The sequence below is a fragment of the Hevea brasiliensis genome, chromosome 17, assembly GCF_030052815.1.
Source record: "Hevea brasiliensis isolate MT/VB/25A 57/8 chromosome 17, ASM3005281v1, whole genome shotgun sequence".
Classification (NCBI taxonomy): domain Eukaryota; kingdom Viridiplantae; phylum Streptophyta; class Magnoliopsida; order Malpighiales; family Euphorbiaceae; genus Hevea; species Hevea brasiliensis.
The window spans coordinates 24,353,676-24,370,923 of NC_079509.1; the positions used below are offsets into that span (position 1 = coordinate 24,353,676).

General features: G+C 33.4%; 1 protein-coding gene across 2 annotated transcripts in view; it reads left to right on the forward strand.

The window, feature by feature from the left end:
- Positions 1-16,016, forward strand: part of LOC110669440 (protein ENHANCED DISEASE RESISTANCE 2) — a 47,038-nt gene extending 31,022 nt beyond the window's left edge. Inside the window, exons 17-22 of one of the 2 annotated variants that reach the window (XM_021831113.2) lie at positions 2,703-2,804; positions 5,633-5,680; positions 7,971-8,114; positions 8,222-8,317; positions 8,870-8,971; positions 15,592-16,016. In XM_021831113.2, the coding sequence (XP_021686805.2) occupies positions 2,703-2,804; positions 5,633-5,680; positions 7,971-8,114; positions 8,222-8,317; positions 8,870-8,971; positions 15,592-15,684 (585 nt within the window). In that variant the 3' untranslated portion in view covers positions 15,685-16,016. Of the gene's footprint in view, positions 1-2,692; positions 2,805-5,632; positions 5,681-7,970; positions 8,115-8,221; positions 8,318-8,869; positions 8,972-15,591 lie in introns of those variants that run through there. The other variant, XR_002497685.2, reaches the window with a different exon arrangement.
- The last annotated feature ends 1,232 nt before the right edge of the window (positions 16,017-17,248 follow it).

The window sequence follows — 17,248 nt, forward strand, 5'->3', positions numbered from 1 at the left end:
TAGTAAAATTTAAATTAATGAAAAATAGAAAATATAAATAAATAAATAATTTTATAAATGAATGTAATAAATAATAATTTTATTAAAAATAGAATAATTGTATTAATTTGACCATAAGAAATTAAGAATGTGAGAGAAAGGAAGAAAAAAAAAAAAGGAAAGGGAAGAAAAAGATTTTTTTTTTTTTTATAGAAAAGAGGGCTAAAATAATAATTTTTTTTTTCTTTTTTACTTGGAAACCTATTATTGCCAGTCAGGGGAACTTTTTCTTAAAAAAACTAAAGGTTAGGGATTTTATTATAACAAATTGAAGTTAAGTGATTGAAATGAAACAATTACTTAAGTTGAGGGACAATTGGTGTGATTAACCCCCCCTCCATGTCATTTTAGGTCTCCACCTTTTCCTCCTTGCTCCTGTCACTACTAATTTATTACATTTCCATACAAAAGCATTGGAAATGACCAAATTATCTTAAATGAGACTTTCATTTTATCCGAATCATAGTTATCAGATTTGTTGGATCCCTTGAGTTCCGCGTTCTAGTTCGTCCTTCCCAATTCGTAAGGGGACGCGACCTAGGTTGCCAAAATAAGCAAGTCCAAAAGTTTAAACAGAAATTACAGAAAAGAAAGTTGATAGAAGAAGAAAAAGAAGAAGAAGAAGTCAAAAGCAAAAGAAGAAGAAGGAGAAGTCAACAGCAGCAGCAGAAGAAGATAGCTTTCTTAGCTCTTCGTCCTCGGGAGACTCTTCTGCTAGTTGTGGGTGGAACTTCGACTAGAAGAGTGAAGAACGTCTTCTTTAGAGGAAGAAGAAACATCTGCATGTATTTTACCCAAACGCCAAATATGATGGTTTAGTGAGATTTAGGGCTTAATATAAGGTCTATTAAAACAATTCATAAAGCCTAAATTTGTATAGCCTATTAAATTATTAAATTTCAGTTAAACTCCTTTATATTTAAGATATTATTATATTTTTAAATTTAATGGATAAAAATTGATAGTATATTAAAAATAGATTTTTAAACTTTCTTTTTGTTAATACTAATCTTACAAAAAAATATAAATTATAAAAATAATAATATAAAAATAAAAGAAATTATTATCTGATTGGGTTTTTTTAAACTTGGGATTATACAATTGAGCATAATTCAAGTAACATGAACCGAATTGATACAATTCATGTACTGATGTACCACATTCTAAATCGACTTATCAACTAAACCTACCCCTACGTATCCTATAACTAGCTAAGTGGCATTCTGCGTACCTATACTCATACCCGTACCACAACCCAATACGTACCACGATCTATGTAACCATGATCTCAATATGTGCTACTTGCGCTCTTTGTTGAGTGTAGTCATTCTTAACTATTGAATTTTGAAATCAGGAGTGTGAATATCAAATTGGTAGGCTTCATGCTGAACTGGGCTCGGCTTCATGCTGAACTGGGCTCCCTATCACCAAAATAGCCATTTTGGTTTGGTTTGCCAACATTTGTATACCCTTAAATTTTCTGGTACATTGCTAATGTGGGACTTATTCCCACAAGTGATATTCCAACACTAACTTTATTTATTATTGTATATTAGGCATCTATCTTAAAATCAAAATCTTTGCCACTCTCATCTTGTGAATATGTTGATACACACACATACACACGTGCGCGCGTGTATATTTGTGCTTTAGAGTTTAATATTTTTTCTTCATTTTCTTGACTACTTTGTAATTTCACAAGAAGCTGAGATAGTTCATATAATATATTATACTGTATTTCTATAATTCTATCCCTTGTCTTCTGTATACTTCCCTATACTTGAGTCATAATTTCTTTTACTTAACTGGACAAGTTGGCCAAAATTCACCTCTGAAGGTGAAATGACCAAAATGCCCTCCGTTTGGCTTAACAGACTAAAATTATCTGTACCGATTGAAAAATTTTTCTAAGCATTTTCTTGGCATTTTAATGCCATAGAAACCTCAATGACCCTTCTCTGGAGTCTCAAAGATTATTTTATGAATTTTTCCCCGGGTTTAGGGCTCCTAGTTGCGAAAACCGCAACTTCCCACCGGGTTACCCATCGCTAGGCACCGGCCTGCTTAACTTGGTTGTATTTTATTTCTAAAATTTTTTCTAAATTTTTCTTATTAATATTTGAGTTAATTATGATTCCTCGCTTTAGTTTAGCATTTTTTTAGTATTATATTATTTACAAAAACTTCAAATTTCTTTATCCTTTTTAGATTGTGTCAAGGGTGGCCATTGTTTTTCTGTTGAATTGTGCATAATTTTCATAGGAGGTTGGCAGATCAATTCTTAGTACATAGATTGTTTGATTTTGTGATTTGCCTCCAATTGGCTTTTTTTTTTTTTTTTTTTTTTTTGAGTGGCTAAGTTTTTTTATCATAAAAAAGTTGAAACTTAGCACTTGGAATTTATGGATTCCATTAGTGCACCTTGGTGTTCTTTATGTTGTGGCTCCATTTATTTTTCATGTGGTTTATGAAATGTTATATTCTCGAATCAACAATTTCATAACATTTTTTGGGAACAATTTTCCAATGTGAATTCCTTGTAATCTCTAACTTAATATTAACAAGTGCATCGCTGCCCCCACAACACCACCCCCTTCTCTCCCCCCCTCCCAACTTCTCTTTTTTTCTCTATTGATGTGAATTTCATCATTAGCCTTTTTCAGGTAATGGGTGGGGATCCCCTTCTCAAGCTCTTAGCTGTTGACTGGTTCAAAGTTGATAGTCCCATGGATAGAGTTGCATTGCATCCCGAATGTCTAGTGCAGGTAAAATCATAGTTTGAGTTTCAATTTATTTCAAATTGTAGGCGAAGATGTGAAACAAATTATATCCTAACCTTTCTATTTCACAATTTACTTGTAGTGCTCCAAAATTGGCTTTCATTTTCAGACAAGTCCTTTGTTGTTTGATAGTCTGCTATACCTTGTTAAGTAATTGTGGATAGCTGTTCTAAAACCACTATATGTGATACATAGAATAGCTTGCATCAAGCTATATGCTCTAATTAGGAACTTGGAATTTTTCATAAATGAGGTAGTATATAGAACCAGTCTTCCATGCTACACGATATATGGCTTCATTTGTTTCAGAGAAGAGATGCCTTTCAGAAATACTCTGTAGAATGCATTTTATGAGTGAATTATATTCTGTTGTTTGATTGTAACATTGAAAATGGGAGACTAATTTTTGGTGTTCAGACTTCAGAGTACAGTTGAAAAATTGATTTCCTTTCAAGGAGAGTAGGAGACCATGAGAAAAATCTGGATCTATGAGGTCTATTTTTTTCTACTTGTTTCTGATAAACTTGAATGAATTAGAAAATTGCAGAAAAAAGGGTTAAATTGTGACTGACAGCCAGTAACAGTAGTTAGTGATGGGCTGGCGTTGTAGTAGCGGCTATATGACAATTGTCTCTTACAGGTTCCCTTTCCTTTTCACAAGTTGTATCAGCCCACAGAGAACATCCTGCTTGCAACATGTTAAACTCGTTTTCCTAGAAGTGGGCTTAGTTATTTCTTTGATTAGGAAAACTGTTAGAATAGGAATGTAACTATTGTGTTTGACTTATTAGTGCTGTAATAGGAGGTTAAATCCCTAAAATTAGGGAATTCCTTGATTAGGGTAATCATGTGTAGTTTCCTATTTAGGTTCATTGAAATTGTATATATAACCCCACAGGCTTGAGGGAAATAATCAAGCTATTTTTCTCTAAATCTTTGTTTCTAAATTTCTACAAAATCGGGTTGTCACGGCTGTTACAGATGACAAGTCTTTCACTGTGATTTCAAAATCCACATCACTGGGTGTAACAGAAAATAGGCAAAAATCTGTTACATATTGATCGAGATATCACCAGAGACAGACTTTTACCTGTGAAGGAATGTTACATAGTGGCTCTTTTGTCTCAAAGCAGAAAGGGAGAACAGTGGACTGAGTAGTAGCGTGCTTGTTATTTGTCTATTTCTTCATTTTTTTTCCAAAAAAAAAATAGAAACTCAATTTTGAAAATCCAACTCATATTTGGGCTTCTTTTTTTTTTTTTTTTTTTTTTAAATCCATGCTAACGGGTCTTCTTGTGAAGTCCCATTTAGGTTAAGTTTCGCCTGCCCATTTATGTGAAAAATTATGTTCCACAAAGTTGCTTTGTAATTGTTTTTTGAAAATTTTAAGATTTTTTTTTGTCATTTTTGTAATGAAGGCTTAATAGTTAGTTAATTTAGAACATTTTCATTTCCATATGAACAATTTTTTACCACTATTAGTCAATTATGACTAGAAAATCATATTTATTTGGATGTTTAATTAAATATATATTAAACTATGAATTTCAGTGATTTTTTTACTTTAAAAGATTCACAGTAGCATCAGCAACTTCTATACTCTGACCAATATTGTTGTTTAAATGGTAAGGATTAGAGACAATAGTGAATGTCATCCATACCAAACTTATGAAGTTTCTTTTTATTAAGTATATTTTTACTTGCTTATTTAAATATAAATGGAGACATGTTTCTGGAAATTTTCATTCTTTAAAAATCTCAATGATAGGGAGATGGCAAATATTACATTAGTGAATAATATGTTTGAGTTTTTTCATGCTCATTTAGTCCAATTGGAAAGTTTGGACTCAAGAGGCTTATAGAACATATTTCACGGTCGTCTTTGTTCACATTTTCTATTTGCTTTCCGGATGTCTGCCCATTTCTATTAGCAAATATCATTTGAAAGACCACGATTCCATCCCAAACTAGAGCCATTTATGAGGTCAATGGCCCTCCATAATGTTGCAAGTTAGTGGACTAACAACATGATTCATAAACATGTGTATTGTGCTAAAGAGATAGCGGGTCTCACGCTTAGCTCTTGTATGTTGTCTTATTTCTTATTTGATATGGGATTAGCAATTTGTTGTTTTTGAAGAGCATTAGGATTTTTCCAAGCGCCCACGGAGTTTTGATGCTCATGAATATAGGGCTTCTTGTATGGGTAACAAGGTTAAGAGATGATCTCAGTTTGCTAAACTACTTGGAACATTGTGATATTTGGCTAAAGAAGAATAATTGGAATTAGGGTTAAGTTTTACCTGTCCTGATTTTGTTTTGGGATGAGATTATTAACCGATGATGGGCGTTTGCTTTTGGGGCTTTAAGGAGCATCTCTTGCTACTATTTAAAATAGGTTGGGGAGCCATACTTTTTTTTATCTACTCCTTGATTCATGTAGAGTAGAATAACTTATTCTCCCCCCCTTGTAATTATTACTTTCCCCTCTTTTGTTTATAAATTTTTCTTTTATATTTAACAAAAAAAAAAAGAGTGGATTTTAGGTATGAATGGACCTCTCTATATCTTCTCATTCTGCAAATTAATCCTGTTTGGTTTATCCATTTTATTGTCATCCTAACTATATTGCTAGATCATATGTCTTTTGGTTTCTGTAGGAAAAGAATCATGAATTGTTTAGTGCATTAGATTTGCATGGTACCTCTTTTACCTTTGAAAAAGGCACATTTTGTACTATTTGATCAAAATACTTGCAGTTTTGTGTACTTTGAGTAGCTATATATCCTTTAACTGCATATTCTGAATTTCAGACACAGGCCGGGAAGAAGCTTCCATTTATACTTGTCATTAATCTTCAGGTATGTAGATGGATGCATTTCAATTTCCTTCAATTTGACATGCTTTGAAAGGGTGAATGACCTAGGAAGTCTGAAAGCTTTTTTTCTCTTTTAATTGTGACTACCTCTTGCAAAATTATCATTAGCATCCAGGAACCTGTTGCCACCCTTTAATTTCTCTTTCTACAGTATGTGCCTTACAGAACGGTGCACCGACATGATTTGAATAATTTTTTTAGATGAATGAGATCTAGCTGTGAAAATGAGGGAAAACAGAATTTTTTTTTCCTCCTTCTTTCAGTTATCCTTATCTTACTCAAAAAAATTCCACTCAGCTTTATCTCATTCTAATCAGCATTAAGAATTACTAAATTAAACCACATTGGCAAGCAATTTTAGCAGGGCACATCTTAGTGAGATAAACTAGGCACAGGCTTCAATTGCTTCAATGTCTAAAGCTTATAGTCCCCATTGATAATTTTATAAGTGTTCACAATCGAAAAGTGAGTAAAATCTTGAGTTTTTCTGTCATTTGTCCTTTTATAAATGCAGATTCAAGTCAGAGGCGGATGCACAAAATAGGGTTTTTTTTTTCTTCCTTTTTTTTTTTTTTGTTTTGGTGGGTGTGGGGCACGGGGAGATGTTTTTTTAATTATACTATAATTATTTTTATTCTAGATCCTTGGCCGCCCCCCCTTCCTTTCCTCCTAGGCCCAAATTTTAAAAAATAGATAAATATATTGTAACCATAATACATTGCCTCTAAGATAATATTATTAATAATAAAAATAATAATGATAATCAGTTTATGGAATTTAGACATTATTATGCAAAAGAAATATTTTAGAAGTGAACGGAATAATAATAATAATAATAATAATAATAATAATAATAATAATAATAATAATAATACTAAATGTAAAGTGTGAATATCTATTTAGAATGCTCTAGAAATAAATAAATAAATAAATATATATATATATATATATATATATATAAATGAAGATATAAAAGGAAAATAGAAAAGGACAATGGAAAATGGCGAGGGGAAAAAAAAAATAAAGCCTCCAAGCTTCTTATATCTTATTTTGTATTATGAAGTCTTTGTGCCATGATTTTTCATTTAACATTTTGGATGCCAAGTTTAGTTTATGGTTTTAAGTGTTAGGTTGAGTGCATGGAGTGTATCCACTAACTTGGGTGTGACATATACCTTCTTTGTTAATTTTTTTTCTGGTTATTTAAAATTTATAAAAATATGATTTATATATACAAAATGAACGCTAATTATTGTTTGATAAAAGTTCTCTTTGCACAATTTTATTCATTATAATAATTATATGATTTTAAATTTTGGCCCCTTAATATTTAATCCTGCATCTGCCCCCGATTCAAGTGCTTACAAGGAGTTACTGCTTACTCTTTTTTAATTGTCCATTTGTTTTATGTGAGAATTCATTTTTGTTTAACATTTAACAGCAGAACTTATAGTTTTAATGTTTGTGGAATAAAGATTTGAATTTCCAAAATGGATGAAGTCATTTGAGAGATGCAATGAACTTTATACTAAAATCATGGATGAAAATATGCTTCTTGAATGTTTCACATGATAATTGTCATTAACTGGAACTCCAAATATATTTGTGCAATAATGGAACCATCATTATTGGTAATAATGTGAATTAATTCATGCTACTTACAAGTTACAATGTGAGGTTCTTGGGTGAATGAGAAGGCAGGAGTGTAATTTTATCTTCCATTAAAGCCAGTAGTACTTTGAGGAAAGGAGGAAAACCACTTTTGAACATTAGAACATGATTCATGCCATCATGCAAACCCCAAGTTTCACAAAACTTGAGAAGGCCTGCTACATTTTATGGTAGAACTTTGACATAGCCTCTATTTATGCTTGTCTGAACTTTATGCCAAAGTTAGTTTTTGTCAGTCACATGAATCCTTTTTCTTTCATCCCTATTCAGAACCATATTTTTTATTGAGATACTTAGGTTAGGAATCACATCTGAGTCATCCATGTTTAAAAGACAAAGATATAAAATATACCACAATAAACTGCAGTTTTCATTTTATCTGATTTTACATACATTAATATGCAGAAAAAGATTGAATTACTTCCTGAGTACCCTAAACAAAGTAGCCTTTGGTCCTGCATGATAACGCTAATTTGTTGATTAGGTTGTTGATGAATGGGATTGAGAGACATCATTAATCTGATATCTTAAAATATTACTTTGTATTAGAAGTTTCATCTGTCTTCTAAAAAAGAATATGCATGTCATAATTTTTGTTTCAGATTCCAGGAAAACCAAACTACAGCTTGGTACTCTACTATGCTGCAGAAAGGCCAGTAAATAAAAGTTCTTTGTTGAGTAAATTTGTTGATGGGACAGACATGTTTCGGGATTCAAGATTTAAACTAATTCCAAGTATCATTGAGGTATCAAACACTTTTAGAATAATATTAGATTGTGGGGAACTTAAGTGACGTTCCCCCGTTTTGCCTTTGATGGTGCAGAGCAGCTTATTTCTCTTTAATATTGACAGGGATATTGGATGGTCAAGCGTGCTGTTGGGACAAAAGCTTGCCTTTTGGGGAAAGCTGTATCCTGCAAGTACCTCAGACAAGACAATTTTCTGGAGGTGATGCTTTTCCATTATTACTTTCCCCCTTTATAGCAGCCTTGCTAGTGGTCTCCTCGACTTTTTATATTCTCAATTTGAAAAGAAGCACTATCATTTTGGTAGTTTTCAGGATTTAATGTATCCTGGTGTGGAATTTATCTTATATTTATTTTATTGGTAGGAATCCGAGTGAAAGAACTGGTGGTTAAATAGTACTAAAATTGTTTCTCTTTTTTTTGTGTTTCTATAGATATGTTCCATTTCTTCTTTTGCCCCCTCTATTATAACATTGAATTGCATATTCTCTAATAAATAGTCTAGCATGAGATTTAACAGTGCACTTGGAAATTCTTTGTATTTCTAGAAACATGATTTCATGAAAAAAAAAAGGAAAAAATGTTATAAACCATTACTGCAATCTACCAATCTCTCAATATTTGCCTACACCATTCAGATTAGTAAAAGTCATTCAGATTCGTTTACTTAATTTTGCTAGCAGGTTGGAGATTCAGAACACTTAGTTGTGCTCCTTTAATTTACTAGATTATTGCCAAAATCTCTATTCTGCAGATTGATGTAGATATTGGATCATCCTCAGTAGCAAGGAGTGTAATTGGCCTTGTCCTTGGATATGTCACGAGCTTGGTTGTTGATCTGGCAATTTTGATAGAGGTTTGTCCTGTTATGGCATTTAGTCCTGAAAATTTTCTTCTTATATGTACTTGTATGTACTCGATATCTTAAATGGCTATGGACCATGACTTGTTGTGCAGCTTTTCCCCATCTAAGAAACCTTTTCCATAAACAAATAAAGTAACCACTGATGCTTTTCTGCTGTTATAGTAATCAAATTATTGGTGGTTTTTTGAGAATTTTATAAAGGCTTAGTTGAGATGAGTTGAACAGCTCATTATTTCTAGGGTGCATATATTACATGTTAAAATACAGCAGCTTGTTGCTGTCAAATACTTGGAATCTTGAAATGAATTTTCATATTTGTGGCATTTAAATTATAATGTTGCTTTTGAAATAATTATGTTTTGGAATTAATTTACATCTCATAACATTTAGAATTCATTTGTATACCCCAAAGTAATCACTTTAAATATCTAGGCTCAGTCCTTCAAGTAGATGGGGGATGTGAGGAGGATGTTAGTCATAGGATTAAAGCCGGATGGTTGAAGTGGAGACGTGCCACGGGAGTTTTATGTGATCGTAAGATTCCCAATAAATTAAAAGGAAAATTTTACCGTACAGCTATACGACCGGCTATGCTATATGGTAGTGAGTGTTGGGCACTGAAAGAGTCCTACGCATCTAAGATAAGAGTTGCAGAGATGAGAATGTTAAGGTGGATGAGTGGCCATACTAGACTAGATAAAAGTCCGTAATGAAAGTATTAGAGAAAAGGTAGGAGTGGTGCCAATTGAAGATAAGTTGAGAGAAGGGAGATTGAGGTGGTTTGGTCATGTGAAGCGTAGACATACGGAGGCCCCAGTTAGACAAGTAGAGCACATTAGGCTAGAGGATAGAAAGAAAAAAAGGGGTAGACCTAAATTGACTTGGAGGAGAGTAGTACAGCATGACTTAGAAGCATTACACATTTCTGAGGATTTAACCCAAAATCGTTCAGAGTGGAAAAAGCGAATCCATATAGCCGACCCCAAATTTTTGGGATAAAGGCTTAGTTGAGTTGAGTTGAGTTGAGTTGTATACCATTCACATTTGGCTTCATGTGGTATGAAAGCAGCAGCAGACAATAACGTACCTTATGAGGAATGATTGTGTTCACAAAAGCCAATTTAAAGTCTCTGAGAAAGGAAATAAATAATTATGTAGAAAGAGATAATTCTTTTGATTTCAATTAATCTGTACATGGGTATATATATACAATTGATTCTTATAATTGTGTTCTACTAATTAGGAAGAAATCCTAAATAAGAAATCCTATATAGGAATACAGAATACAGAATATACAGAGAAATAATATAGTGATTGACTTTCCATAACATAGTGATTGACTTTCCATAACACTCCCCCTCAAGTTGGAGCATAGACGTTAATCATGCCCAACTTGTTACAAATGTAATCAATCCTAGCTCCATTCAGAGCTTTTGTGAAAATATCTCCTAACTGCTCTCCAGTTTTGATGTGTCCTGTTGAGATGATCTGTTGTTGAATCTTTTCACGAATAAAGTGACAATCAATCTCAATATGTTTGGTCCGCTCATGAAACACCGGATTAGAAGCAATATGAAGAGCAGCTTGATTATCACACCACAATTTCGCAGCAGAAGGTCTTAAAACCTGTATCATCTAGTAATTAAAGTATCCACATTACCTCACATACCGATTGTGCCATGGCTCAGATTCGGATTCAGCACTAGATCGAGAAACTACACTCTGCTTCTTGCTTCTCCAAGACACTAAATTTCCTCCACTACAAACGCAATATCCAGTAGTTGACCTTCTGTCAACCTTAGATCCAAATTTCAGTCGGCATCTGAAAAAAATTCAACATTCAAATGCCTATGATTACCATATAGCAAACCTCTTCCTGGAGCGCCCTTCAGATAACACAAGATTTGTTCCAAGGCTTCCCAATGAGCAACAGTTGGGGAAGACATATACTGACTTACCACACTAACGGCATAAGTAATGTCAGGACGAGTGACTGTAAGGTAGTTCAATTTTCCTACCAATCTCCTGTATCTCTCTGGATCTTCAAACAACTCACTATCCCCTGCTAACAGTTGTAAAGTTGGAGTCATTGGTGCGCTACAAGGTTTAGCACCTAATTTTCCTGTCTCTGTCAATAGATCGAGGACATATTTTCTTTGAGACAAGAAAATACCCTTCTTACTTCTCATAACTTCGATACCCAAGAAATACTTTAACAATCCCAAGTCTTTGGTCTGAAACTGAGTTTGGAGGAAGGTTTTAAGAGATGAAATACCTGCAGAGTCACTCCCAGTGATGACAATGTCATCCACATAGACTACCAAGAGAATTAGACCAGCCTCAGATTGCCTATAAAATACTGAGTGATCACACTTACTCTTTTGCATACCAAATTCCTGTACTGCTTCACTGAATCTCCCAAACCATGCCCTAGGACTTTGTTTCAAGCCATAAAGAGACTTTCGAAGCCTACAAACTTTACCCAACTCCCCCTGAGCAACAAACCCAGGTGGTTGCTCCATATACACCTCCTCCTGAAGATCACCATGAAGGAAAGCATTCTTGATATCCAATTGATGCAGGGGCCAATCATATGTAGCTGCTAAAGAGATAAACAAGCGAATAGAAGTAAGTTTAGCTACAGGAGAAAAAGTATCAGAGTAATCAACCCCATATGTCTGAGCATATCCTTTTGCTACAAGGCGTGCTTTTAACCTAGCCACAGAACCATCATGATTTACTCATCAGAATACCCATTTACAAGCAATAGCTTTCTTACCAGTGGGCAAAGGCAATAGTTCCCATGTACCATTAGCATCTAAAGCCTCTATTTCCTCTTTCATAGCATCACACTAGCCAGGATGAGACAGTGCCTCACCAACAGTATTAGGGATAGAACAGAGTCTAAAGAAGTAACAAAACACCGAGAACAAGAAGACAATTGATTATAAGAAATAAAAGAAGAGATATGGTAAGTACATGAACGTTTACCTTTACGAAGAGCAATGAGTAAGTCTAGATTAGAATCATGATCAGTATGAGGTACAGGATCTCCCAATGAAGTAGCTGATGGAGGATCTGAGTCAGGAATCTCAAATCTCCTGGAAACATGAACAACGGGAGGTCGAGTAGGTCTAGAGACAGAAGGATCAGGCTGTGGGAGAGGACTAGACATTGGTTGGACAGTATATATTAAGAGATCATCCTCCTCCCCCTGACTCTCATACACAGATGATGGAGGAAAAAAAAGGAGTGGACTCAAAAAATGTGACATCTGCAGAAACAAGATAACGATTAAGAGTAGGAGAGAAACAACGGTACCCTTTTTGGAGCCGGGAATACCCAAGGAAGACACATTTGAGATATTTTGGATCCAATTTAGTAACCTATGGACGAACATCACGCACAAAACAGGTACAACAAAAAATACGGGGTTCAACAGGGAACAAAGATTTTGTAGGAAACAAAGCAGTATAAGAAATATCCCCATTAAGGACAGAAGTTGGCATACGATTGATCAAAAAACATGCCGTAGAAACTACATCCGCCCAAAAGTGTTTAGGTACTTTCATATGAAAAAAAAGAGCACGAGTTACCTCAAGAAGATGCCGATTTTTTCTTTCAGCCACGCCATTTTGGGATGGGGTATCCACACAGGAAGACTGATGAAGAATGCCATTTTGTGTCATATAAGGCTGAAATTGTGCTGAAAAATATTCTTTGGCATTATCACTTCTTAATATGCGCACAGAAATATTAAATTGAGTTTTGATTTCATTACAAAAGGCACAAAAGATAGAAAACAACTCAGAACGATTCTTCATTAAATATAACCAGGTAACACGAGAGTAATCATCAACAAAAGTAACAAAATAACGAAATCCAGTTTTAGATGTAACAGAACAAGGACCTCAAACATCAGAATGAACTAACTCAAAAGGGGATGAAGCCCGTTTATTGACTCTAGACACAGAAGGCAAACGATGATGTTTTGCAAACTGACACGACTCACATTCTAGTACTGATAAAGACTGAAATTGAGGACACAGCTTCTTCATGGTAGACAAAGAAGGATGACCCAATCTACAATGAGCTTCAAGAGGTGTTAAGGTACTGGATCAAACAAGCGACTGCGGTACATGATTTTCCAGAATGTAGAGACCACCTGACTCGCGTCCTCTACCAATAATCTGCTTCGTCGTAAGATCCTGAAACAAACACTGGTCAGGAAAAAAGGAAACAGAACAATTTAGGGTACGAGTATGTTTACTAACAAAAAGTAGATTAAAAGAGAATTTTGGTAGACGCAAAATAAAAGACAAAGAAATTGACGAAGTCGGGTTCGCAGTTCCAGAACCTATGACACAAGAAGTAGAACCATCAGCTAAAGTAACAGTAGAGAAAGTGAGATTAGACTGAAAAGCAGATAGAATACTAGAATTACCTATCATGTGATCTGTCGCACCAGAATCAATAACCCATTTGGATGAAGAAGACACAAGGCATGTAGTGGATTTACCTGACTCAGTGATCGCAGTGACAGGGGAATTAGTAGGCTTTAGAGATGCCTGATACTGGAAAAATTGTGGAAAATCCTCTGCAGATACCAAAATAGTTTTCTCAGAGGAAGATACTGTAAAATTCTCTGCTGCCATATTTGCCATCTGTGATCGCTGATTTTTCCTCTGAAGTTGCGGATAATTATATTTTGTATGGCTAGGCTCATGGCAATAATAACAAATGACTCCTCTTGAATCCTGATTGGAACTAGCTTCTCCATTATGCTGATTTTTTCTGTTGCCTGTAATTCCTTCTCTACTTCCTCTTCTATTACCCTGTTGTCCATTTGGATTACGGCTAATAAGAGCACTACTGGCAGGCTGTGAAGATTGAGTACTCTCTGTACGAAGGACCCGTGTGAACGTTTCATGCAAAGAGGAAATCTCAGAACTGGAGAGAATCTGAGATTTAGCAGTCTCATACTCTGAAGGAAGGCCTGCAAGAAAACTCATAATAGCCAATTGCTCTCGTTGGGCCTGCTGAACTTTCACATCAGAACTAAAAGGCAACAATATATTAAGTTCCTCATATACCCGTTTAAAATCCATAAAATAAGCCGTGAGAGACTTATCCTCTTTCTCAGCACGGTAGAATGCCTTACAAACATCATAAATACGAGAGATATTCCCTTTACCATAATACAGAAAACCTAAGTAATCCATCAATTCCTTAACAAATTCACAGTGATTAATTAAACTAATTACCTCACTATGAATCGAGTTCCGAAGCTGCAAAAACAAACGAGCATCCTCCCTTAGCCAAGTTTGTCGTGTATCATCAGTGGGTGGATCTTTAGTAAGGTGATCATTATTATCAATGCTACGCAAATAGACCATAACAGTCTTACTCCACTCCAAGTAATTCGAAGCATTAAGTTTGTATTCCGTGATCTTAGTCATCACCGGAATCACATCAGAAATAACATTCTTATTGTCTACCATTTGTTGAGACAAAGAAAACTAACCGAAAAGCTAATCCAAAGTGCTTATAGCAGCAAAATAACCAAAAATTACAAATCAAGCAAATACCCAAATAGGAACTGAGAGCCAAACCTCAGAAGTCCTTTAATGGTATACTGGATCAGGCAACAGCATACAGTGGTGGAATGAGGGGGTTGAGGCGACGCCGGCGATGTTGATCGGGATCAAAACGGCCGGTCAGCAGCCAAGGTCTCTGCTGAGCTGGGTAGTAAGAATAAATAGTGTTGATCGGGATCGAAACGGCCGGTCGGCAGCTAAGGTCTCTTTTGAGCTGGGTGGTGAGAACAAATAGTCACCCTAGATTGGTGACCTGCTCTGATACCATGTAGAAAGAGATAATTCTTATGATTTCAATTAATCTGTACATGGGTATATATATACAATTGATTCCTATAATTGTGTTCTACTAATTAGGAAGAAATCCTAAATAAGAAATCCTAAATAGGAATACAGAATACAGAATATACAGAGAAATAATATAGTGATTGACTTTCCATAACATAGTGATTGACTTTCCATAACAAATTAGAATAAATGCATCTATCAGGGGATTGGCCCCGAATTAAGGCTGGCATCAAATTTACTGTTTCATTGTGCATACTGAATACTGGTAACTCGGACATGGTGAAGGAAAAAGCTTGATTCAAAGTTGAAACTATGCAATTGATGAGGATATAAGTTTACATAGGTGTTAATCTGATCTTGTTCTTGAAAGGATCAAATTCTTGAGGGATTATTGTCTAATGATCATGATATCTCCTCTGATCTTTTCCTAGCGCAGGCTTTTTTTTTTTTTTTTTTTTTTATGGCCAATTGAAAAAAAAGTAACGGGCACTATGGTTCATTTATAACTGACGCATTTGAGTATAGTGTTACCTATTTTTAAGTAATAATGCTAGGAAGTGGTATTATAATTGGAAGAAATTTTCTAATCATTCTGTTAACATGTCCCACTTGCACAGCGATGATAACTATTAGTCCACATTACTGAATACATGCAAGTCATAGACAATTAGATATTGCTTGTCAAGGAAACAAACATATTACCGGCTGCTGCTGCTATGTTTGCAGGCAAAAGAAGAAGCAGAGTTGCCTGAATATATTCTTGGTACTGTCCGGCTAAATCGGGTGAGGCTTGACACTGCTGTACCTTTGGAGGCTTAGGGTTTTCATTTGTCAACATCCTTTATTCATCATATTCTCCTTGATTAATGCTGTTGTAGAAATCAGGCAACACATCTTCAATTTTTCCGATTTAGATTATTAGGTCATAACAGTAAGGATTTGGCTTTCACAAGTACTACACATACACATGAACGAAAAAAATGAACACCTGCCCATATTGTGGGTTTCATCCACCTGTTTGGTACAACGCTTTGAAAGTTTTTTTCAATTTTTGAAGATGTTTTGAGCTAATGTTGGAGTCATCTTTAAACTTGTGAGGTCCTATTTATTTAATCGCTGTGTTCTCCAATGGATGGCCATTTGGTTGGAAATTGTCATATGTTCTCTTTGGAATAGAGTGTAATAACCCTTTCTCCCTGTTTGTTCGTTGAGCTATCTTTTATTACTTAGCCATGGGGTTGGGTTCATAAGAAATTGAACTAAACTTCGGTTTTTTATTTTTATCAGAATCGAAACTGAATTCTTAATGTAGTTTGATTAGATTTGATGTTTTGATGTTGATATCTGAAAATTTTTATTAAAATAGTTAATACTTTGATATATTTTAAAATTAGTTGTCATTTGAATTACACTAGAATTTTTGTATATATATATATATATATAAATATAAAAAGTTGAATTGCATTTATTAAATTACTGTGTATAAAATATGTCAAAATCATTTTTTTTAGCAACTTAAATTATATTTTATTAATATAAAATAATTAATAACTATTAATTAAGACCTCTACTTGAATTATCCATAGAGTTGATGACAATTAAAAAAAAATAGAGTTAATAGGTGATAAGTAACTAATAAGAGTTATTAATTATCTATCACTTACGGATTGTATTAATTTTATTTTTAAAATTATTTTTCATCTGATTTAATATTATTTTTTACTTATTATATTATTTTTTTTTAAAAAATTATTAATTATATAATTTTTGTATCTTTAAAATATTTTTTTATGGATAGATTATTTAAAATTATAATAAATAATAAATAAATATAAAATATTATAAATATAATAATTATTTGGTTATTTTTATATATACTTAAAATTTTATATTTTAATATATTAAATAATAAATTAATAATTATATATCTATTTCAATAGTAAAATAAATAATATAATATATATCCTTATTAGTTATTTTATATAATAATTACGTAATTTTTAGGGTATATCTATTATAATTGGCTATTAGTTATTATTTGTTGTATTCAGTAAAAAAAAATACTTATGATTACTTTGTAAAAAGAAATAAAATAAAATAAATATATTGTTCTTTTGAAAGAGTTCTTATTTCAAAGCCAATTCAAACGAAATTTTAATAAAATATAGAGATAAAAATATAAATATAAAATATTAAGAGATCAAAATTAAATAATATAAAAAAATTACATAAAAGGTGTAGGGATTAAAACAAAAATAAAATTATTGAAGGGCTAAAAAATAATTTTTTAAAAAATATATTAAAATTTGTAAGCAACTTTTAAATTTTTTTAGGAGGTAAACAGTAATTTTTTAAAGAAATATTAAAATTTATCGATAAACTT